We start from the raw sequence: 23,951 nt of genomic DNA on the forward strand, positions 1-23,951 counted from the left end.
AGTCGCCCTCGACCTCAGCAACTTGCTTCAACCCCCGACCTCTGGGTCTGATCCAGTTTTTCTCTCTACATTTAAAAAAGCTGTGGTGCATAGAACACACATAATATAAAATCTACCATCTTAACCATATTTAAGCATACAGTTAGGTAGCATGAAGGATACTCACACTGGTGTGCGGCAGTCACTACAATACGCCCCCCACAACGCTTGTCATCTGGCGAAACAGAAACTCCAATCCCGTCAAACACTAACTCTGCATTCCCTCCCCCTCTAATCCCTGTCAACCACCACTGGACTTGTGGTCTCCATGAATCTCACTACTGTAGAGACCTCAGAGAAGTGAAATCATATAGCAGTTGCCCTTTCGTAACTGGCTTATTTCATTTAGTACAATGTCCTCTCGCTCCCTCCCTATTGTAACCTATGCCTTTTTAAGGCTGAGTAATATTCCATTGGGTGTACACAGCACATCGTGTGTATCTGTTCACCTGTCAGTGGACCCTACCTTACTTCCACCTTCTTCCCTATGTTTTTGCCTTCTGCTCTGGTCAGGGAGCGCTCTTCCTTTTAACTCCCATAAACATCTCCTCTCAACTGTGCTACAGCATTCAAACACTCACTTTTGTGGAAATTTTTTATCAAAGAGCAAAAATGCGTTGCATCTTTGCAAATACGCCTTGTTTTTCTACCCAATGTCATTTATTCAGACTTAGTCTGCAGGAGGAAGCTGCTTCTTCTTCTTCTTTTTTTTTTTTTTATTTTTAAGATTTTATTTATTTATTTGACACAGAGAAATCACAAGTAAACAGGCAGGCAGAGAGAGGCGGGGGAAGCAGACTCCCCACTGATCAGAGAGCCTGATGTGGGGCTCGATCCCAGGACCCTGAGATCATGACCTGAGCCAAAGGCAGAGGCTTTAACCCACTGAGCCACCCAGGCACCCCTGGGGAGAAGCTTCTATTAAAATAGCATCCAGGCACTGTCTACGCCCTTTCACACACATTATCTCATTTTTTGGTTAGATATTTTTGGGGAGGAGAGTGGGGAGAAAGTTTACTTTTTTTTTTTTCTTTCCAAATGATGAAAGTAAAATGCTCATTGTATGTAATTTAGAAAATACAGAAAAACAAGGGGGAAAAAGTCACTTGCACAGTCCTGCCCTTTGGAAGCAATGCTGCTCCCATTTTGGTGCCTTCTCTGGCCTATCTTTTCATCCTAACAACAGCCATGACAGTTTACCGAGTGCAGTACTGAGCGCTTGGGGCCGGGTGAGGGTCATTGCTCTGTCTTAAAGATGAGGACAGTGCAGCTCTGAGAAGCAGCTTATCCAGGCATGTCTGTGGGCCAGTCATTTCAAGAAGATGGATTTGAACCGTCATTCTCATTCTGCCTCATCGGCCTGAGATAAGAAAGGGCTGGCTGCAGCCGAGAACAGCGATGGGAACCGAAGTCTCCCCTAAAACCAGAGATAGAGACACACTCACGGAAACACTTATCTCTGGCTGAGCTGTCACTGGAGCCATCCAGGGTGGTGTGGTCAGGCTGTGGCTTCAGCTCCTGCCTATCTCCTTCCTTCCCATTTGCAGTGTGAATGTGGGGGAAAGGGGGAGATGTAAGGGCATGAGGGAGCGTGGGTGGGGGTCCCCTGTTCCCTCGCATTGCCTGTAATGGGCTCGGCCAACCCCTCATGGGTTCATTAAACAGAGGCCACCAGACGGAACAGGAGCCCCAGCTGGCAGTCGGGCCAAGCAGGCTGCTTGAGACACTATGAAATTCTAATTAGGGTGTGGGCTCAGGCCAGTGCAGCTGGCATAGGCCCTCTGCACGATGCTAATGTGGCTTTTGGAAGCAGGAGTCTCTAAGGGATGCCTGGACTAGCCCTTTGACCCCAGGGCCAACCAGTGCTACCTCTTTGGAGCTCAGTGAACAGGATCTGTGCTGGGCTCTGGGTCCTTTGTCCTGCTGTCCAGAGAAGGCTTGTCTTGCTGTCTTACAGTTACTTCATTTAAGAGTGTCCATCTCTCTGGCAGGTAGCCTCTCAGGACATTGAGGGCAGGGCCCAGATCTTGTTATCTTATTCCCACTGCAGTGGGCCCCAGCGCCAGAGAGAGATGGGGTATTTGTGCATGAGCAGGAGCAAGGGAAGGAGAAAATGTACTTAGTCTGTAAAACCTACTCTGGCTGAGAGATTTTGTTTAGAGAGGGAGTTGAGTTGCCCAAGATAGCCCAGCAAATGAGTGGCCGGGCTGGGACAGAAACTGTCTTAGTTCCTTCGGCTGCTGTAGCCAAGTACCATAGACCAGGTGGCTTGTAAATGGATTTCTCATCATGCTGGGAGCTGGAAGTCCATTAGTTTGCAATCATTTGATAGTTTCTTTCATCTTTTTATGTTTGATTGTTTATCTCTTTCTTTCGCTAGAGGGGAAATCCCACCGTGGCAGGAACTGCCTCTCCTGTTTCTTCTGATAAATCAGGGCCTGGTACCTCGTAGGTCCTCAGTAAATACTGGCTAAATAAACAAATCAACAAATCCAGAGTTTTATGGGCACACAGAGGAAGCACCGGGTCAGACTCAGAGGAGGTAACACCTGAACACTGAGGCCTGAAGAGCAAACAGGTGGCAGAGCTCAAAGAACATGGCCAGAAGGCCTGGGTGCCTGCCCCGACTGTACCAGTTGTGGGCATGTCCCCCCTCAAGAGAAGGGACAGTGTCTGAGAGCAGGAACTGTGTTTTGTTAGTTTTGGTGGTTCAGCATACCACACAGTCCAGGAAAATCAGAGGCCTCAGTGATATGTGATAGTAGAAAAGAAATAGATGATGATGGTATTATCCTCCAGATGTTCGACCTGCCCCAGTTAAACCCTCAGGCCCACCACTTGAACCTTTCTTGGAATCATGTGCTACAGGGTGCTCAGCCCCAGTGAGCTCAGCCCCACTGAGCCCAGCCCTGACAGTGCCAGCATGGCTGCATTCTCAGCGTGCAGACCGCTGATTCTCATTGGGTCTTCACGTGGTGGAGAGCAGAGAGAGAAAGCAAGTTCTCTCCTGACTCTTCTAAGGGCACTAATCCCATTCATGAGGGCTCTGCCCTAATTCTAATTACCTGCTGAAGGCCCGATCACCTGATAACCGCCATACTGGGCAGTATATATGCCATATACTGCCCAGTATGGAACACATACAAATATATGTGTTCATACACACACACACACACACACACACACACACACACACACACACACACACATATATATATATATATATATATATATAATATGATATATGACTTTTAAGGGAACCCAGACATTCAGTCCATAATAAGAGCTCAGGTCTCTTGATCTTGATTCCTCCATTTGCTCTTTATCTTCCCAGGCAATTAAAAAAAAAAATACATACATGGGATGCCTGGGTGGCTCAGTTGGTTGGACGACTGCCTTCAGCTCAGTCATGATCCTGGAGTCCCGGGATCGAGTCCCGCATCGGACTCCCAGCTCCATGGGGAGTCTGCTTCTCTCTCTGACCTTCTCCTCATTCATGCTCTCTCTCACTGTCTCTCTCTCAAGTAAATAAATAAAATCTTTAAAAAAAAAAATACATACACACACACACACACACACACACACATATGCAGCTGCCCAGGTACTTTGATGGACATAAATGTAATACATGTATTGCTGGTTATCTATTCTGTGTAACAGCAACACTTGGTACTAAAACGCAGTACCTCATGGTTTAGGGGGTCAGGAATTTGGACAGGGCTCAGTCAGGTGATTTTCCCGCTTTATGGGTCTTTGACTGGGATCACTGATGATCACTGGCTGGCAGCTGGGCTGGGTCCAAGAGGGCTTCACCTATATGCATGGTGTTTTGGTGGGCATGGTTGCAAGGATGGGCCCAGCTGGGCTGCCTCCTTCCCTGTGTGGTGTCAGGGCCTCTATACCTAGCATTTCAGCTGGGTGTCTGACACGGTAGCCCAGAGACCCCATTTCTGTTTTTGAAAGATGACCCTTGATTGGGGGCAGCACGCATGGAGCAGACGGATGGTGATGATTGCCAGAGGCATGGCAGAGCAGGCCAGGAGGGGGTGGGCCGTGCTGGGCAGTCTTTCAGAGGTAGGAGTGGAAAAGAGGAATCAAGGGTATCTTCCCTTTCTGACTTGACAGAAGGACTTGAAAAGAGTGAGGCAGAAGCTGCCATCCTGTGCCGAAATCATCTGTGTTCTCGTCTGTCCCCTTTTGACAACCCTTGGGTGATGGGCTCGGAGATGGCAGCGAGGGTGGCTATTGACCCGGGGGCCTGAACACCCAGCACCAGGTTTGGCATATGGCTGGCACTAAACGTTTGTTGAACGAACGAATGAAGCTCAAGTGGTAATTGGAATTGCTCTGCGGTGGGGCTGGTGGGAGGCAGGGAGGGGGACATCTGTCTTCTGGCTACCTTAGGAGCTTGGTGGGGCCATTTGGGCGAAGGGTTACCCACTCCTTGTGCCCGGTGCCTGACATAGTGTTGCTGAGAGGACCGTGTGTGGGCTTCGTAGTGCTGTCCCTGACTAGGGAACTGGGACTGCAGATGTTAGAACACGTGTTTAATAAAGTGTGGTCCCGACACAGCATCACATGGAGACTTGTCAGACATGCAAAATCTGGAGCCTCCCCTCAGACCTGCTGAATGAGAAACTCCAGGGGTAGGGCCCAGCAATCTGTATTTTAAAAAGCCCTCCAGGGGATTCTGAGGGTTATTTATGTGTAAGAGCACCCATTGTGATGATTTTCCAGATAATAAATTATGTACAACTCTCTCTAGGCCCCTCTGGCCTCCGAGCCCCCTCTCCTTCCCCAGAGTCAAATCCATAATCCCCTGCTCTTTCCCAGCCAGCCCTCGCCTGAGGTTGGCTTATCCTCTTTAAGACCTGGAACTGGGGGCCCTTCCTGAGTTGGCGGGGGTGCACCACAGCTCCAGATTTCCATCTGGAATATTAGCTCTACCTGCAAATAGCACTGTGTGTGTGAGGTGATGTTCTTTTCTATTCTGATGCTTTTAATTTGTGACATCTCTTACCTCCCAGGGGATATACCTGAGAAAAATACTTTCTCTAGCAGGTTAAGTGTTGGCCGCTGTTATTTGGATAGCCGTGGGGGAAAAAAAAGCAAATGTGTTTAAAATTGGGAAAGTCAGATTTTGGAAAGAACTGGGAGGTGCTTGGCTAGCTGGTGAATAATGTTTAATATTCTCTGCAGTGAAGGTCTGGAGCATCCCTCAGCTTCACGGAGTGGTTGGCAGGAGGATTCCAGCCAGCAACTAACCTTTCTGCACAGATGTAGTATTTCCCTAAAAAGATGCTATAATTTAGATTTAACCTTTCAGGTGAATCCTAAGCAGAGAAGCGCTTTTGCCGTAGGTAAGTTGAACCTGTGAGTGTGCAGAGGATTCAGAATGCAAAGGTTTGCATAGAACAAGGCAGGGACAAAGGGAAAAGATCCTCCAGGTGGGGCTCCTGTCTCATTCACAGCTACTTCTATTATTATGACTAGTATCACACTAGTCATAGCTTTCCAGTAATACTTTCCAAGAGCTGGTATTCTCCCAGTATGGCGTGCCAGCCGGATCTTCCCTGATCGCTCGGTGCCTGTGCTGTGCTGGTTGTTCAGTCTTTCAGATATCCATCACAGCCACATTACCATGAGCCAAGGGTTCTACTAGGTGTCCTTTTTCTCCCTTAAGATTTTATTTATTTATTTGATAGAGAGAGAGCAGGCATATACATGTGCACAGAGGGAGTGGCAGCGGGAAAGGGAGAAGCAGGCTCCCCGCTGAGCAGGGAGCCCAACCTGGGGCTCTATCCCATGACTCTGGGATCATAACCTGAGCCAAAGGCAGGCGCCTAATTGACTGCGCCCCCCAAGAGCCTAAGCTACTAGGTGTCTCGCATGCATTGCCTCATTTAACTTCGTAGTAAACATTTGCGACCTTTGAGGCAAGTACTAGCTCTGTCTTTTTAGTTGAAAACATGGAGATTTTTTTGAGAAATTAAGGAATTTGCCCAGAGGGACACAGCTAGAGCAAGTAAGTGGCAGAGCTAGAATCCTAATCTTGGTTTATCTGGTTCCAAAATGCGAAACTGCTTCAAGCAGCACGACTTTGGGTATCCGCTCACGTCCCCCGGCTGGCTTAGCCTTCCTGCGAGCTGCCCATCTGTCTAGACCAGCGCTGCGTGTGTGGGCATTTAGAGTTCCCTTCTGTCCTGGCCAGCTCCCGCTCTTCTCAGCAGGGCCAGCTCAAGTCTCATTTCCCCTGGGAAGCCCCTGCCCTAGATCCCAGGCGCCTCGTCCTCTGCTTCTCCTCTGGCCTCCCACGGTGATCTGTATGTCCCTCTCATTATTATTATCAGATGACCAAGAAATGATCCAGCTCATACACCAGTCCTCCCATTCCAGTCTGCTGGCCGCAAGAAGGCAAGGGTCGTTTCTAGTCTCTCCCTCTCTGATCAGTAATAGAAGGTTTTTTGAATGAATAGCTGAAAAGACTGAGATATTACCAAATACTTTCTTCAGACACATGAAAGCAGTAGACTTACTTTGTGTGGCTGCAGAAAGGAGAGAGGGGAGGTCCAAGGATAGCATTTTCAGAGAAACAGACTTCACCTTGACCTGGAGAACATTCCAGTAGCTAGAGCTATCCAGGAAGGAAAGGGCTGCCTTGAAAATGTGAGTTCCCGTCCAGGGAGTGTGTGCACAAAGGCCAGGCATTTTAAGTGGACATTACTGCAATATGAGGGATGGCCAGATCAGAGTGGTGCAGCTCAAAATGAAAGTGGGATCACTGAGAGCACATGAACCATACATATTGAATTATCTTTTTAGTTCTTTCAGTCTCCGTGGCTGGCTCAAGGAGACGGTCTCTCCGTTTGGTCACTAGTGTGTTGCTAATGCCTCACTAATCTAAGAGAATGGACCACAGGCACCAGCATCTGCCTGGGATTGAATGATGCTGTTTTGTTTTCCTTGAACTTACTTTTTCAGTTCACTTTTTATTTATGGCAAGTGATGCTGGTTTTTAAAATTTTATTTTAACTCAGGCTAGGGAAAGTCCTTGGTAAATAAATTCATTTAAGTAAAAATAAGCAGTGAATAGGGAGGTATTAAGTATTGTGGTTTTGCAAAAATTGCAAAAATCCTGAGGCCCGTGTAAGACCCCCCCCAGGGTCCCTTTTAACTCCTCCTAGAGAGTAAGCACTTGCATCAGTACCCAGTCCGTCCCCACCTTGCTGTTTTCATTGCTGGGAGTAATTTCAAAGCAGAAGTCTCAGCCAAAGAGTGGCCTTTGCAATAGCTACAACCCCTTTTTCTCCTTCCATGTTTGTCCTTCTGGCCTTCTCCTAGATCTGTACCAGCTTTCTGAGAATCTGCAGAGACTATAATCAGCAACTTCCGAAGTGTTAACCACGGTGTGGTTTAGTAATGTATGATATGCTCTATATAAATCTACACATGCATATCATCTGCATTTTATTTTAAAAATGAAAAATAGTTGATGCAATGAAGGAGATTTTTTTTAAGAATACTTAATTTAGAGAGAGAGAGCACACACCTGTGAATGAGTGGTTGGGGGAGAGCCAGAGGGAGAGAGAAACCCAAGCAGGCTCCTCGCTGACCATGAGCCTAACCTGAAGCTCTATCTCAGGATCCTGAGTTCACTACCTGAGCCCAAACCAAGAGTCAGATGCTTAACCAACTGTGCCACCCAGGTGTCCCAGTAATGAAGGAGATTTTAACAAGCAGTAATGTGCAGGGGATTACTTTTGACTCTATTCTATTAGACAAATAGGTTAATAACAACCTTCAAAGATTATATAGTACCTTACACTTTGCAAATTGCCTCCCCAGCCTTAGCTGCTTAAATGCTCCCAAGAATCCTGGTGGAACTGGGAGTCAGAAAAAGTGTCATCATCCCCACTTGACACACAAGGGGTCTGAAGGCCAGGCAGGGTGTGTCCTGGTTCAGGGTCCACAAGTGATTGGTGAGAGAACCAACCAGAGGAGCTATGGGTCAGGGCCCTTCCTCGCCTAGCACTGCATGCACAATGGTGTGCTCATTTCACAGATGGATGAACCAAGGCTAAGGGGTTTGCAGGGAAAGAGAAGATGAGGTTGGCCCGGCATTGGTTAATGAGGCAGAGATATTCATTTTGGTACCAAGGATACTTTGAGCAAGTTAAAGGGGGAGCTCAGACATGCTGCCGGACACTAGAGCCAGTGTGCTGTCACTTTGAAGTATGGGGAATGACTGACTGAGTGAATCACTCTGTCCCAGGGTGGAGGGGGAGTCCCAGGACCATTTGTATTGGGTCTTATAGTATATGTGAGAGTTTGCAGTGGGAGAAGGTAGTAATGGGAGGAGGAAAACCAACAACAGAAAACCTACCAAGGGTCATGTATCTGTACATCTGTCACTGGGTTTTTCCTAATAACCTAGTGAGGTGCTAGTGGTAATAATTAAGTGATGACATCAATTATTATTATCATATGCTGGGTTTGATGCTAAGAGCAGCCAATGAATTACCTCATTCAGTTCTTGAGGCACCCTTGGGAGGTGGGTGTTATCAACACTATTTCACAGATAAGGAAAGAAACACTTAACTGGCTTCTCAAGTCATCCTGCTTCCAACATGGGTAAGCAGATCCTGTCTCAGGTGACCCATAGATGTGGTCTTTCCCCTTCAGAATTATTCTCTTTCAGGGCTGACGTTAGTCAAAGGTAGCTTCTAAGTCAGTGGGTTTCAACTGGCTCTCCCTGTTCTAAGAACTCACATTTACCACCTGCTTTGTGGTGGTTCTAAGGCAAAGCCCCAGGATAAACTCTTCACCTTCGCTTAGTTGGCTGCTCTTATTCCCACCTGGCCTTCCTGCCCCAGTGAGCTCATCACTGGCCACTAAAACCTTCATTCAGCCTTGATCTCTGCCTAACTGCTTCCATTTCCACTGTGCCTTCTCTCGGTCCTGACTTAGCCAGTGAGCCCCAGAACAATCTATGTCCTGTTTTGACTTCACAGCTTTACATTCAGGCTTTCCTCTCCACGCAGGAACCTCCCATCTTTGCCCTTTCCACCTGGCAAACTCTTATGTGTACTTCAAGGCCCAATGCAAATGTTCCTGGGACTCTCCCTCTATCCTGAGGCAGAATTAGCCCCTCCCTCCCTCCTCTAGGTTCCCATTCCTCACCCAGCATAACAGAGCAGATGTCTGTTACTCACTTCTGCTTAGCATCTCTCCCCCTTTCTTCTGATAACATCGTTGAGATTTTTCCTCTGGGGAATCATCCCTGAGCAATGGAGGGTATGAAATTGGCTCTGCTTCCTCTTGGTCCCAGATTTTTAATTGAATGCAGCATGATTCCAGGACTCGTAGTGGACTGCAGTGGGGAGGCTGTCTTTCCCCCGGGATTATTATCAGCCAGGATATTTTTGGTCTGTAGAAGACCTGTCTGAGAGTGAAGCCAACACAGAGAGAGGAAAGCAGAGCCAAGAGATGGGGACACCAAGACCAGATCCTGAGGGCATCCTTTGAGTTCCTGAATCCAGCTGTCCCTGAGGCCAACTTCTTCCTATTCCTTTATATTTTTTTGATTAAAATGTTTGATCCTTTAAATTTTCCCTCCTCCCACTTACTATCATTTTTGCCTAAGCCAGTTTGAAGTATTTCTGTCACTTCAACTAGAGGAATCCTGACCAATAACCATAATAATTCTTAGTTTGCATTAATTGTACCTAGTAGACTGTGAGCTTTATCAAGGCACTTCTAGTTACCTTTTCCGCCTGTGACTAGAGAGTGCTAAGAACATGACAGATGTTCAAAAAACATTAGAAGAGCGAGTGAGTGAATGGGTGAATGAATGAATGAATTTGATTCTGCCAAGAACTATGAAGGAATACAAAAAAATACAAGAGATTATCCTGCCTTCAAGGGGCTTATGGAATAAGTGAGGGAATATGCCCCATGAATGTGAGTGGTGATTGATGAACTAAGTAACAGTATAAAAGATGTCTGGAGGTAACTGTCTTGAGTAGATCCAAATGAGCAGTTTGGACAGATCTCAGGTAACCCCTGAAGGAAGAGCCTTGTGAACAAGACTTCTGAGAGTGGGTTTTTGCTGTGTGGCAAGAATACCGGAAGGCATTCCAAGCGAGTGAAGACGGAATGGACACAGGTGCCAAGGCAGGAATGCCCATGAGCTAGGAAGAAGTAGCTCCTGCTTCCCAGATTTCAGGAGCCTCATTGTCTTGTCATTGAAGCTAAATACATGAAAGGGTCCTACATAATGACCATCCACTGTTTTCATTTTTGTGCTTCTTATGAGGCTTTTCAAATAAATAAGTTGGGAGATCAGGAACAAAAAAAGCCTTTGTCAGCTCATGTATAAGCATTTTTTGTTTTGGAAAACACAGTCGATGTTGTCGATATCTGAAGGCCCTCATTGGCCACTGAATCACTCACCCACTCATATGACAGATGAGACAGTAAAGCCTCAGAGAGGTAGAGTGACAAGCCCCCAAAACACACAGCTGATTAGCAGCAGAGTCAGGATCTGAACGTCTTCAACTCCCAGTACGATGGCTTCAGATTCCTTGGGAGGCAAAAAATAGATAAATGAAGAAACCCATCACTAGCTAAGAGATTTTGTCCACTGCATGGAGAAGGTTTCTGCAAGTGGAGAGGGGGATGAGAGAAAGGGCTGGACTGGCCTTGAATGCCAGCTGATAGGGTCAAACTTTATCCTCTGCATCATGGGCCCATTCCTGTCTCAGAGGGACCACAAGAAAGAGCCTGAGTGATCACATGAACTCTCCTTGGGCTCCTGATCCCCTTGGGGCAGCAGTCTGTTAGGAATTGAATTGTGTCCTCCTCAGATTCACAGGTTAAAGTCCTTTCCCCCCAAAGATGAAAAAGTGACCTTATTTGGAAAGAGATCAGAAAGTTAATATAAGCGTAAGTGTGGGTCCTAATCCAGTATGACTGGTGTCCTTTTGAAGCGGGGTCATTTGTACACAGACACATGCAGAGGGTAAGCATGTGAACTCGAAGGCAGAGGTTGGGTGATATGACTACAAGCTAAGCAACACCAAAGATTGTCAGCAAATCACCAGAATCTAGAGGAGAGGCATGGAACAGGGTCTCCTCACTGCCCCCAGAAGGAACCAACCTGGTGACACCTTGATCTCAGACTTGTGGCCTCCAGAACTGTGAGACAACACATGTCTGCTGTCTACGTCCCCAGCGTGGTCCTTCGTTATGGCAGTACCAGCCTAGATGCCCACCCTGTTCGTCAAGGCCCCAGCGCGTGCTCCCTCTCCAGCCTTGTCTCTACCCCTGGTCACTTGCTGTCTGAGTTGTGGCCACACATACCTTCCCTCAGTTTTCCACAGTGTTCATGCACACACAGCCCTCACACTGCTGGGAATGCTCTCCCTTACCTCTGGGTTATGCCGAAACCTCCCCAGCCTTCTGGTTCTAGCTTATCCTTCTGGATACTTTTCATCTCTTTAGCCTACTGTGTGTCTGGGCCTGCCTGGCACTAGAGGAACAGTGGTCAACGTAACGGATGGAAGCTTGAGAGGAGGCAAAGACCAGAAAGAGAAAGTAAATGAACAGCACCAATCTCAGGAATGGTGATGCGGTAATAATAAAATAGGGTTTTGTGCTAGAGACCAAGGAGCCACTGAGGGTCAGGGAAGGCCTCATGCAGGTGAAACAACTCGACTGCAGTCTCAGTGACAGGAAGGACCTGTATGGTCGACTGATACCCACTTCCGTCTTCCTGGGTTGAGGTGACCCCCATTTCAAACTCTTGAGGCACCATGCATTTCTCCTTCATAGCCCCCACCACTGATGCAATTTTCTAATTTATTTACGTGATTCTTTGATGATCACCTGAGGCCCCCACTGGGCTGTACACTCCATGAAGTAGGGAACGTGACTCATTTTGCTTACCACTGCCTGGTGCAAAAGACCGCGCTCAGTTAATATTTGTGGAATCACTGAATCACGCTCCACGCAAGGGCGATGAATTCCAAATCCCGCTCGGGGCAGCTTAGGTAGCAAGGAGTTACCCATACCTTTTGGGCCCTGGAACTAATTGAGGGAGCTCTTTTCAGGGGCAGCTTTGCAGGCAGTCTTCTGAGCAAGACCCAAGGACATGCTGGAGGAGAGCAGGAAGCCAGAGGCAGGGATTTGGCATCTTGGGGATGGTGTCAGCTGCACGAGCCTGCCTCTCTCCCAGAGGAACCACAGTCCCAGGGCAGGGGGTTTGGATCCATCTGCAGTGTAGGGCTCTGCAAAGCTTGGAAATAGGTTCTGTTTGCTAAGCGGAATTTTCCAGCCCCCAGCTGAGAAGCCAGAGAAGCTGGCTCCTTGCTAATGTCATTTCCCTAGCTCCCCAGCTTGGCAAGGCCCGGCTTCTCTAGCTGCAGTCTCTTCGAGCTTCATACCCAGCTCCCCTAGCCAAAGAAAGAAAGCTGTGACTCACCAGAAATTTTCATTGCTGTTTTCTGGCCAAAAGAAAAAAAAAAGAAAAAGAAAATAGATATACATATATATGTGAAAGTTCTCACATCATGCCCTAGCTCAGCAGCTTCTGCCGGCTGCATAGACAGTGGGATGCAAGATGGGAAAAGCAGAAAGGCTGTTCAAGATGTGCCTTAGAGGAGAGAGCACCTACCGGGTTCACTGCGACATCTTCCAAAAGCGTGGCCACAACAGGCAGAAATGGCTGCTGGCACGGAGAACTGGGTCTTAGGTCAAAGGGGTCCTGTTCTCAAAAGGGACAAATAACCTCCTAAGAAAGGACGGTGGGTGTCCAGTTCTGCCCTGTGTGGTTTGGGTGCTTCTTTGTGCAGTCCCCATACAATCCAGATGGCCAGTGGGATGGTGACTGATAAGCTTGCCAAGGGCCCTTAACTCCCTACATCTGTCCCCTCCCCCACTTTGCCTTCTGGGCTCCAGCCACACTGGCGTTCATTTAGTTCCTTGAATGCACCAAACTCCCCTGCCCTGCTGTGAGCCTGTGCCTATTCTGTTCCCTCTGCCTGGGCCTTCTCCCCTGAGCCACATCCCCTTTACTTGGCTATCCTCCCCCACACACTTTTCCTTTAGTGCCCAGCCTAAAGAGACTGTTCAGGGATTACTTAGGGACCCCCAGGCCAGGTCCCCTTGTTATGGGCTCTCGTGGCACCATGCGCTGTCCTCTCTAGCACTTTCATAGGTGTAACTTGACACGCGTTTGCGGCGCTCCTTGAGGGTGTCTGTCTCCCCCACTAAACTGTAAACTCTATGGAGGCAGGAACTGTGTCCCTTGTGCTCAAAATTATGTCCCTAAGGTCTAGTCCTTATGAAGTATTCAATAAAAATGTACTGAATGGATGAACGGCTAAAGGAATCACCATGGAGCTGTTTTCAGATGTTTAATCCCAAGGCTCACGGTACAGTTTAAGTAGCCAGGCCACAGGGAACAAGTGACCTGCATAAAGTCACACAGGCAGTGTGGTGGACACTGGTGAACACCCACCCTCAAGTCCAGGCTTCTTTCTGTTTTGTCATGCTGGGTCCCATCTGTGTCTCTTGCCTCTTCTTCTTCTTCTTTTTTTTTTTTTTTTTTGAAGATTTTATTTATTTATTTGATAGAGAGATAGAGAGAGCACGAGTAGGCAGAGCAGCAGGCTCTCCACTGAGCAGAGAGAGCTAGATACGGGGCTCCATCCCAGGACCCTGGGATCATGGCCTGAGCCGAAGGCAGCTGCTTAACCGACTGGGCCACCAGACGCCCCTTGCCTCTTCTTTCTGATATGGTGAGAGCCTGGTATCATTGTGGCCAAGAGCACAAGTGGCAGCTTTCCATGGAGTGGTCAGCTCTGCGCCTGACCCAGTCCTGTTCACCCCAGCCTTTTAGTCTACAAATGAGCTGCCCCATACCAAGGGAGCCAGGGCTGGACGAAGGTGAGGGGAGTAGAACAAGCAGTCTCCCATGCTGGGATAGACCAAGAGGATGGGCCCGCTGGTTGAATGGCAGGCCCGGGCGCATCTCTGCTGAGAAGGATGAGCTAGCCCATTGTCCCCATCCTAGATAACAAGGGAGGGGAGGAGCCCAGCCTGGCCCTGTCCCTCCAGCTGCAGCCTGGCCAGGCCTCCCAAGGATTTGCCTCTTCTGCCACATGGTCCTGCACTTTGTGAAGACTCCCGTGTCATTCCATGGTTTCAAATACCATCCGAGTGCTTGCTCCTAGTTTCCCCATTTGTTTCTCTAGCCCAGATATCACCATCCTGAAGCCCTGTAGACCTGTCATGTTCAAACAGAGCTCCTCTCCTTCCCCCCCTACCTCACCACTGCCCTGCTTCCCCTCAGCTTCGCAGATGCCACCCCTGTTCTCCCAGGAAACTTGGGATTCATCATGGAATCACCCCCATCCCACACCCCATCCTCTCAATCTCCAGGGCCAGTCTGTTCACTACGTAGATATTTCTCGAATCCCTCAACTTCCCTTTTGGCCCCTTTAAGCCTGTTCTGCGCAGAGCAGTCTGCAAATGTAGTTTTACCCGGTCCCTCCCCTGATCTAGACCCTTTGATGGTTCCCCACTGACTTGAGAACAGAGCTCAAACTCTCGAATGGGACTTTTAAAGGCCCTTGGCTATGTGGCTTCTTCCTCATTCTCCAACCTCATTTGTCACTCCCACCTCCAGCCCAGAATACCATGCACGAGCCCCCCCGCCCCCCGACTACGTTCTGTTCACCCACGTACTCTCTCTAGCATCCCTCTGGGCCTTTGTTCGCCGTATTTCTCCATCTAGAAAGCTCTGCCCTTTCAAACTCCTTTGCAGCCTTTATTTCTCAGTCTAGAAAGTGCTTCCTCTGGGAAGCCATCCACCACCTTGCCACCAAATGCGGGCAAGGGGGCCCTGCTCTGCTCCACAGCTGCTTCTCATCACTCCGTTCAGGAGGCTGTATCATCATCTTCTGTGTGTCCCCCTCAGTTCAGTGAGTGGAAGGCATGTGGGAGCAGGGTCTTGCCTGCTGTGGTCCCTGCTGCATGCAGCACACACACGCAGTGAGTGAGTGAAGCCTGAGAGGACTGAGGCCCTCATCTTTCCAGCAGCTGCTCACTCTGGCTTGCTGAGTCCTTGGTTGCTTTCAGGTAGCTTTGTCCCCCATGCCTCCGCACCCCCTGCCTCCCTGCCTAATTCCTGTCCGAGACCTCTCAGATTGCCTTTGCCCACGGTTTTGGATAAGGAAAGTGTCATCCTTTCTGTCTTTCTCTTACTGACTCTCTCTGACCAGGTGACCTAATTTAATGGTCCCCAAGCCATCCCAGCACTTCTGTACCCTTTCAAGATCACTCGTCTTCTTTCTCCTCTGCCTGAAATTCACCTTCTGGCTGTGACTTCCATAAATTTTGTACATTTAATTCCCCAGTGCACATTCCCCGATTTAATTCCCCAATGCTGTTCAATTCTTGCATCCCAGACTGAGCTAAGCCCCTGAAGTAATTTAAGTAACAGCTCAATTATCTCATCTCTCCTTTAATCTTTCCATTTCTATCAGCACCTAAGAAGCAGTGAAAAATGGGATGTGCAAAGTGTTTTCTGCCCAAACCTGCTTCTCCCTTGCAGTTCTTATCTCAGTCTGTGTCATCAGCTTCCACCCCGTTGCCTGAGATCCAAAGCTTGGAATCACTATCCGTTCCTCCCGCCTCCTCCTTCCTTTCTATTTCCAGGAGGCCTCCAAGATTATCTGCTCTTCTCTTGAGGTATCTCTCAAGCCCAGCCTTCTCTGGCCATACTGCTACCCATCCAGAACCTCAACATCTCTCTTCTCCTGGACTAAACAATTCCTTTCTGGTCCTCCCTCCAGCTCCATGCCTATGCCTACACCCATCCATCTTCCCATCCACTCATCCATCTAGCAGTCCACTCATCTACCCACCATCTACTCGTTCACCTAACCACCCACCCATCTATCCATCCATCCATCCATCCATCCACCCACAAATCCCTCCACTCACCCATCTATCCACCCATTCCTCCACTTACTCATCTATTTATCCATCCATCCATCCATCAGTCTGCACTCAGCGATCTAAACATACATTGATTAGATCATACCTTTGCTTAAGTAACTTCCATGACTCCTCACTGCCTATAGCAGGTATTCTTAGCCCTGGTTGCACGTGAGAATCTTATAGAAAATGTTTTTAAAAATGCTAATACTAAGGCTCTACACCTAGAGATTTTGATTTAGTTGTTCTTGGATTGGACTTGGGTCTTGATGTTTTCTGAGCTCCTCAGGTGATTCTAGTATGCAATCTAGTGCAGAACCATGTGGCTTAGAGACTAAGTTCAAAGCTCATTAGCCTGGCATTCATTGCCCCCTATAATCAAGCCCTTAATCTGTCTCTCCAGCTTCATGTCTTTCCAGTCTTCCCCTAACATATTTGAAGGTCTAGTTCTACTGTGCTATCATCTGTCTTTTATGCCTGCTGCCCTCTGTCTACAATTCTATTTCTCTCCACCCCTCTGTTTGGAAAACTCCTACCCGTTCTTCAAGACCCAGCACAAATGTGTACTTTTCTCATAGGTCTCTCTTCCATAGCATCCACTATGAGTCAGGCACGTTGCTGGGTGCTGGATGTGTGCCCAGACAGAACAGTCTGATGGAAACTCTTTAAGGAAAATGTTCTCTGAATGTTTTAGAACACCCAGAGGGCTGGTTAGAGAGAACATGGATGCTGGGCCTAGCCCTAGGATTTCTTAGTAAATGTCCTGCGGTGGCCCTGAGAACTTGCATTTCCAGCAGGTTCTCCACTGATGCCAGTGTTATTGGTCTAAGTACAGAGTTTGAGGACCCATGCCTTAGCGTGTGGCATGCCGAGGAGGTGTCTTTGAAGGTGAGACTAAAAGGAAGAGAAGGAGGCAATCAGGAGAAGGGCTGGGGCTCATGAATTCCAGATGGAGGGAATAGCATGTGTGAGGGCCCCAGGTGGGAGAGAACCTGGCACAAAGGAAAGGGGCCGGTGTGCCTGGGATGTGGAGAGCACAGGAGGAGAGCGGCGCTTCTCCAACTTCTCAAGCAGAACTGACGCTCTGCATGTGTCTATTATAGCACTTTATCACCTCCCACTGTAATCCTTTCTTCTGCCTCAGCCACTTGGGAAGGAGCCCCTCCGAGGCACATCTGTGTCACTGTCACCCACAGCCCCCTGAGACCTTTCAGAGGAAATGCTGGGGGATTTGGGCAGGGTGATTATATTTTAGTGTTCTAGCGTTTTCTCTAGGCTATAAGCAAGGAGCGGTTCGTTCGTTGTTTCTATGGCACAGCCCATCCCTTCCTTTTTCTTTAGGCATTTTCCACCATAACCATCCTCTAAACCAAATTCCCTTCTCCCCAGTTCCTGCTACCTACATAGATTTTTAGCTCATTTGGTGACAGCAAGAAAATTCCTGTAAGTTAGGAGGCCCCTCCTTACCTGTCCTACCTAAGCTCCGGAGTTGGGGTGGGATGTAGGGCATGGGGGTGCTACAGGTGCCCAGAGGCTGTCAAGGCTGAACCCCCAGCACATCCCTTCAGCTGTGGGAGGAAGATGTGGACATAGTGAGAGTCAGCAGAATTCCCTCCCTCAAAAATGCTGCTACTGGGTGGCTGAGCATGTCCGTGATCAGCCTTTGGAGGTGGCCCACCTTGAGGGCATGAGGGGAGCAATGCAGGTCTGGGAGGGGGAGAACTTTGGAGACCACCATTCTCAGAAGGCCCTCTACCACATCCTGCCTATCAACCATTCCCCTTCCCACCCCGGGAAGCAGAGTGAGGGAGGAATCAGGATTAGGGGGCAAGAACCACCACGTATGGGAATGTGAGAGTATGGGTTTGATTTTGGTTTCTAATTACCCTTCCCTCTTTCTTCCTGGAGAATAGGATGTATATACCCTCTACTGTGGATGGCAGAGGGGCTTTGGGAAAACATAGACAAGAGAGGGATAACACCCCAGCTAATTTTTCAAAAACATCCCATTTCTCAAGCCTTGGGAAAATATGGTAGGTAGATCTCTGGTTCTCAGACTTTAGCATGAATCAGAATCCCTAAGAGGGTGTGTTAGAACCCAGACTGCCACCTCTAGAGTTTGTGATTCAGCAGGTCTGGAGTGGTGCTTGAGAATCTGCGTTTCTAACAAGATTCCCGGTGATATAGCAGCTGGTCTGAGGACCACACTCTGAGAACCCCTGCTTTAGCACAACACCCATCTTATTGGATGCTAAGAATCTCTCAATTGTTACAGGGGAAAGGTTATTTGTCTTATATGTACTTTACCCAAACATCCCATTTGGGAAGATGAGTTAACATCCTCCTCAATATAGAACCTGAAACCCTCCAAGCCCCCAGTTCCATGGAGAGACAGAGACATGTGTTTCCAAGAGGCCATGAGACAAAAGCTGGCCCTGGGAGAAGACAGAAGGGTTCAGGGAGGCAGCGAAGGGAAAACTTTTTGTTTTTCCACTGCATAATTTTAGAACTAATGCAAGTATTTCAAACACAATTGATTAAGTATTTCTTAGCCTCAGGGAAGGCAGCTTCTGCCCAGAAGGGAGTGACGCACATAGCAAATGCCACAAGCGTTGGGAGAGGAGAATGGGATAGGCCTTAGAGCCCAAAGTACTGGATTTGGCCCCAGCACTGCTCTGGGACCTTCGAGGGGGATTGCTTTACCAGCGTGAATGTGTTCTAATGAAACTGAGCTTGAAAGGGTCATGAGGGTCAAAGGAGCTATGGTGGATGACAATGCAGAACACTGTGTGGGTGACAGTTCCAGTGAAGCCAACTTGAGCTGCCTTGGTTTCCACAGGAAGGACCAGTACCTCCTCTCGCCCGTGAACTGTTGGTATCTGGTCCTGCATCAGACCAGGCGGGAGAGTCGAGATCATGCCACCCTCAATGACATCTTCATGAACAATGTCATCGTCCGCCTCTCACAGATCAGCGAGGATGTCATCAGACTCTTCAAAAAGGTGGGCAAGGGGGCCACTCCATTTGCTCAGATATCTCTGCCCCAGGCTGACCATGACAAAATTGCCAGCCAGATATGGTTTGGGGGGCGTAGGACCAGGAGGGCATGTGTGTTGTAGGGTTCAAGGGCCAAGGTCTAGATGTGGTGTCCCAGACTCTGAGTCTGAATCCTAGATATGGCTGGTGGCCTCAGCCACTTCAGCCACCACCTGCACAAAAATAAAAATTTCTGCATGGTTGGCAAGTACCACATGTTCATCATAGGAAATTTGGAAAGATGGCCATGAGCACACACAAAAATTAAAATCACCAGGAATGTTATCACTGCAATCATCACTTTGGTGCCGTAGGGATTTCTTTATACAAACATAGGCAAATACATTTTCTGTTAAGTTCTCATATGTATATGTTTTCCAGAATACATTTCCTGAATGAGATGAGACTGCATATATGATTTTACTCTCTGCTTATGTCATACGATAAATTATTTAACACTGCATCACAAAATTTTTGCATGTCAGTAAATTTATTTCTATGCCATTTTTTAATGATTCTGTAGTATTTCCTGATACAACTTACTATAATTTGTTTAATCAATCTTTTATTGTTGAACACTCAGCTTATTTCCATTATTTTACTCTTCTAAATAACACTGGGGTGAGCTGCTTTGTATGTTTGCTTTTGTCACATTCACTGCCATTATCTTATGGTTAGTTTCTGCAGCAGGACTTTTTAGGTCAAAAGTTTGCTCATTTTTAAGGTTTTTAACAAAGTGCATGGTTGCTTTCAGGAGGTTTTACTCATATAAATGCCCAGAAGGCCAGTGCACAGGGAGCAGTCACTTGTATGTGCCCCGAGTTGTCTGTGTCCCAAGCTCCTTGCACAGTCCCTGGCAAACACCAGACGCTGTGGAAATGTTTGTAGAACCGAACCCACCTCTGTGGACTTCAGTTTCCTTCTCTGCAAAATGGGCTCGTCCTCTAGCCTCTGTGAGCCTCCTCTTCTGTGTTGGTCAGAAGGAGTTAGGATCAACTACTTCCCAGGGACAGAGTGAGGGTTGAAGGAAACCACCCTGGCGTGAAGGAGGGGAGGTGTTACTGAGGGAGTGGCTCAGGGTGTGGTCTCTCAGTCGAGAGTTCTTAAATTTCTGGATTCACGATCCTGGTTCCTTCGTTTACTAGCTGGGTGTCCGGGCATTGTTACTTTAACTCTGTGTCTCAGTTTCTTCATTTGTGAGATGGGGATAAAAAGACGCACAGGGCAGTGGGGAGGATTAAGAAGGTGTTAACCCCAAAAAGTTAGGCATGGAGAACGAGTGTTCAGGCAAGTTGGCTACCATTGTACCAACCAGTCCGTAAGACTGTTCCTACTAAAATTATCGAGGCCGTCTGTTCTTGCCAGGCGCCAATTTTAGGGATTAGGTGACCTGGGATTGCTAGAAGCACAGGGAAGAGGACAAGTTGATTTGAAATGTAATAATCTGTCTGTGGTCTGTATTTGGATTGTCCACTTGGAGGATGACTTCTACAGTGGAACTGTAATCACAGGCTCGTTCCCTCCCACTGCACAATTTGCGCTGGTCCCTTCCCGGGGCCGTGTTTATGAAATGTCGTCCAAGTTGAATATTTGTGTAAGCAAACATAATCAGAAAGGTAAATACAGGGCAATAAAGAAAAAAAACCATGGTGGTTTGCAAAGCCAGGCTGAGGTGATTTCGGTCACTCACTCTGGTCCTAAGCTCCCGCCTGCGGCTGCTGTCACATCTTTTTTCCTGGGTGGGAGTGACTCGCAGAGAAAGGGTCATCAGGGCCGTTAGGAAACGAAGGGTCTTTTTCCTGACTGAGCCCTGGGACAAGTGAGATAAATCTTTTCAGTTCTCATTTAGGCTGACAGCAGCATCATTGGTGATGGAGGTTAACAGGGTAGAAAATAATGAAAAAAGGTCGACAGCTGAGCTTCTGGCTGCCTCGTTACCAGGCCACAGCTGGGAGGGCAACAAAGGAAGCGACCTGGCCCCTGTGGGCTGGGAGAGAGCTGGGGATGGGCCTGGCTGGCTGACGTAACACAGGGCCGTCCCTTTGTGTCACATCAGTGATAGATAATCTCGGCACAGAGGCTGCCCTCCTTCTGTATACTAATAGATCCCACAGACCTTGGTACAACAAGGGGGCCAGCCCCTGGTCAGACTGGGGGGGCGGTTGTCAGTCACCCCACTCTATAGATGAGGAGGTCTAGCCCACAAACCTGCAAGAGAACCCAGACTTGTCCACTTTTGGCCTGTGGTCACCACCAGCAGGAGGCAGTCTGGCTGGGTTTTGGGAGTTTGTTCCAGAACTGCTCCTCACGGACTTATGAACCTGGGCAAGTCTCTGAGCCCTCTGAGCCTCCACGTTGACATCTGGGAGATGGAGGCGGTGACAGTGCCCACTTCAGGGGCCTGCTTGGAAGAGTCGAGGTAGGCCAAGTGTCCAGCACAGGCCTGGTATCCAGCAGGTACTCATTCAATGGCGGTTCAATCTTGATCCTAAAGAATTGGACAACCTCCCCATGCCTGAGCTGGGTCCTAGGACTCTGGTGGGTGTTCCCACCAACTCATGCTCTGTAGGAGGTGAGAGTAGCTTCCAGGCCAGGTGTCCTTCCTGGGCTTGGGACTGGGGCAGCGACTCTGCCTGCTGGCTTTTCCCAGACTCAGGATGCTCTTTGACTTCATAACTTACCTCCTCACGATGCTCCAGCCCCCCTTTCATAGTGCAGTCTCCTCTGATGACTAGAGGCAGCACTTCAAATTCTGTGAGCCATCCCAGCATTCCTGTGGGTGGGTGGACAAATGCTTGCAGGTGGCCCTTGCTTTAAGTGTCAGATAAAGATCTGTCATAGCAAAAGGAACTGGCTGAGACCTTAGACACCATCCTAGTGGTCAGAGCTCTTATGGTGAAACCTGACTCAGCTGGCTTGAAGGAAGAAAGGCACTTAACCTCCAGAGCCAAGGCGTTGGGGCTTCAGGGCACAAAGGAACTTCATTTCTCTGCAACTCTGCTCCAATTTTCTCTGTTTTCTAATATTTTTTTTGGCATGGGGTGAAGGGCTCTCTTGTAGTCTCTCTCCATGTGGTGAGAGACAACCGCATGGCCTCTGCAGCTCTGGGCTCACATTCCCACCTGCTTCAAGTCTTATAGAAATTGAGAGAGCTTGTCTCCCAGAATGGAGCCTTCTGGGCTCTGACTGCCCAGCATGGGTCATGCTTGCTCTCCTGGAGCTGCTCCGGTGGCCAGCAAGATGCTGTGCTCTGACTGATGGGGCCTGGAAACATCCCCACCCCAAAGCTGGGTGTGCATTCAACTCCACCCAACCCATGGAGTCTTCTTACAAGAAGGGAGAGAGGTGCCTGGGTGGCTCAATTAAGCATCTGATTCTTGATTTTGGCTCAGGTTGCGATCTCAGGGTCATGAGCTTGAGCCCTGCATTGGGTTCTGCTTAAGATTCTCTCTTCCTCTGCCCCATCCACCCCACCTCTGCTTGCTTTTGCTTTCCCTCCGACTCTCTCTCTTAAAAAAAAATAAAAGAAGGGAGAAATAAAGCAATAGATGTCCACTAGGTCTCTGTTCCAGTCCCTTTATCATCCTCTGAAGTTTTCCCTCTGCTAGATGTCCCTCATAAAGGACCTTCATTATCTCTCACGATGGCTCGTTCCATTTGGGATCAATCATGATTAATAGAAAAGGGAATTCTCAGTGTTGGCACTCATGGTCCTGGTTACATCCTGAGGGCCACACAGATCAGTCCACATGGAAACTTGTCTATTGCTTGAGGACAGAAATCATGGCTGCCCCTCAGCCAGGTCTTCCCCACCTCTGGTTAGATATTCCAGGTCCCTTCAGTTTTCCCCTGTGATTTGGCTTTGTGTTTTCCCCTCAACCTAGGTCATACCCTAGGCTTTCCTAGCCTGCACAAGTTAACATTCAGAACCATTCAGAATACTCAAGGAAGGTTTGACCAGCTAAGAGTAGAGCAGGGCTCTCTAGACCCATTATTTCTAATAATGAAATAGATGCAGGCATTTGCTTTTTTGACCTTAGTCTCGTCACATGGTTGGCTCCCTCTGAGCTACCTGCATGAATCCCCAGGTATTTTCATGCCAACTGTTTTTTAAATCTGTCTTACAAATTCTGTACTTGTGTTTCTTTATATTTGGTCTTTTAAAACTTCATTTTATTTGATTCTGGTCAAATGGGATCAGTGTTTTTATTTAAGTGATTTTTCAAGCAGCAATAGGGTAACTCTTCTAAGAGGTCCTAATTCCTCTTCTATGGGGAAAGCTTGTTTTATAGCTTCTCCATGTTTTCCTCTGTGATACCTTCTGCTGTGTGTCAATTCTTTAACCCCATGTTTGAGTCTTCTTAACCTTCTTAGTGGAGAGGTGGAAAGTGGGTCAGAGGGTTGAGGGTGAGTTCATAGTGGGGATGACCTTTGAGTTGGGCATTGAAGGATGAATAGGAGTCTGCCAAGTGGGGAAAGGAGGTTCAAAGTTCAGTGTTCAGAGAAAGTCAAGGGCAAAGGGGTAGAGTATATCATGATGGAGGTCCAGGCAACTCAGAAGGGAGGCCGCAAAATGTCAGGCGTCCACTGATTTTGGTTCTTAAGGACAATCTGCATGGCCCTCACTATGTTAAGAAAAATTAAACCAATATTTAAAAACTGGGATATTTCACATAAAAATTAGCACTTTGTGTTTCTCTTCAAAAATTAGAAGTTCTGAGGCGCATCTGGGTGGCGAAGCTGGTTAAACATTTGACTCTTGATTTTGACTCAGGTCATGATCTCAGGATCATGAGATTGAGGCCCACGTTGGACTCTGCTCAGCGGGGAGTCTGTTGAAGATCCTCTCTCTCTTTCTCATTCTTCCTCTGCAC

At 48.1% G+C, this 23,951-nt stretch overlaps 1 protein-coding gene across 9 annotated transcripts in view; it reads left to right on the top strand.

The window, feature by feature from the left end:
* SRGAP3 (SLIT-ROBO Rho GTPase activating protein 3) overlaps positions 1-23,951 on the top strand; it is a 252,348-nt gene that overhangs the window by 122,130 nt on the left and 106,267 nt on the right. For all 9 annotated transcript variants that reach the window (XR_014298751.1, XR_014298752.1, XM_082683050.1 and 6 more), the window contains exon 3: positions 18,881-19,043. Coding sequence is in view for 7 of the 9 variants with exons in the window: in XM_082683050.1 (XP_082539176.1) it covers positions 18,881-19,043 (163 nt within the window). In the remaining 2 variants the exon portion in view is untranslated. The remainder of the gene's footprint in view (positions 1-18,880; positions 19,044-23,951) is intronic.

Source organism: Mustela nivalis (assembly GCF_964662115.1).
Source record: "Mustela nivalis genome assembly, chromosome: 1".
NCBI lineage: Eukaryota > Metazoa > Chordata > Mammalia > Carnivora > Mustelidae > Mustela > Mustela nivalis.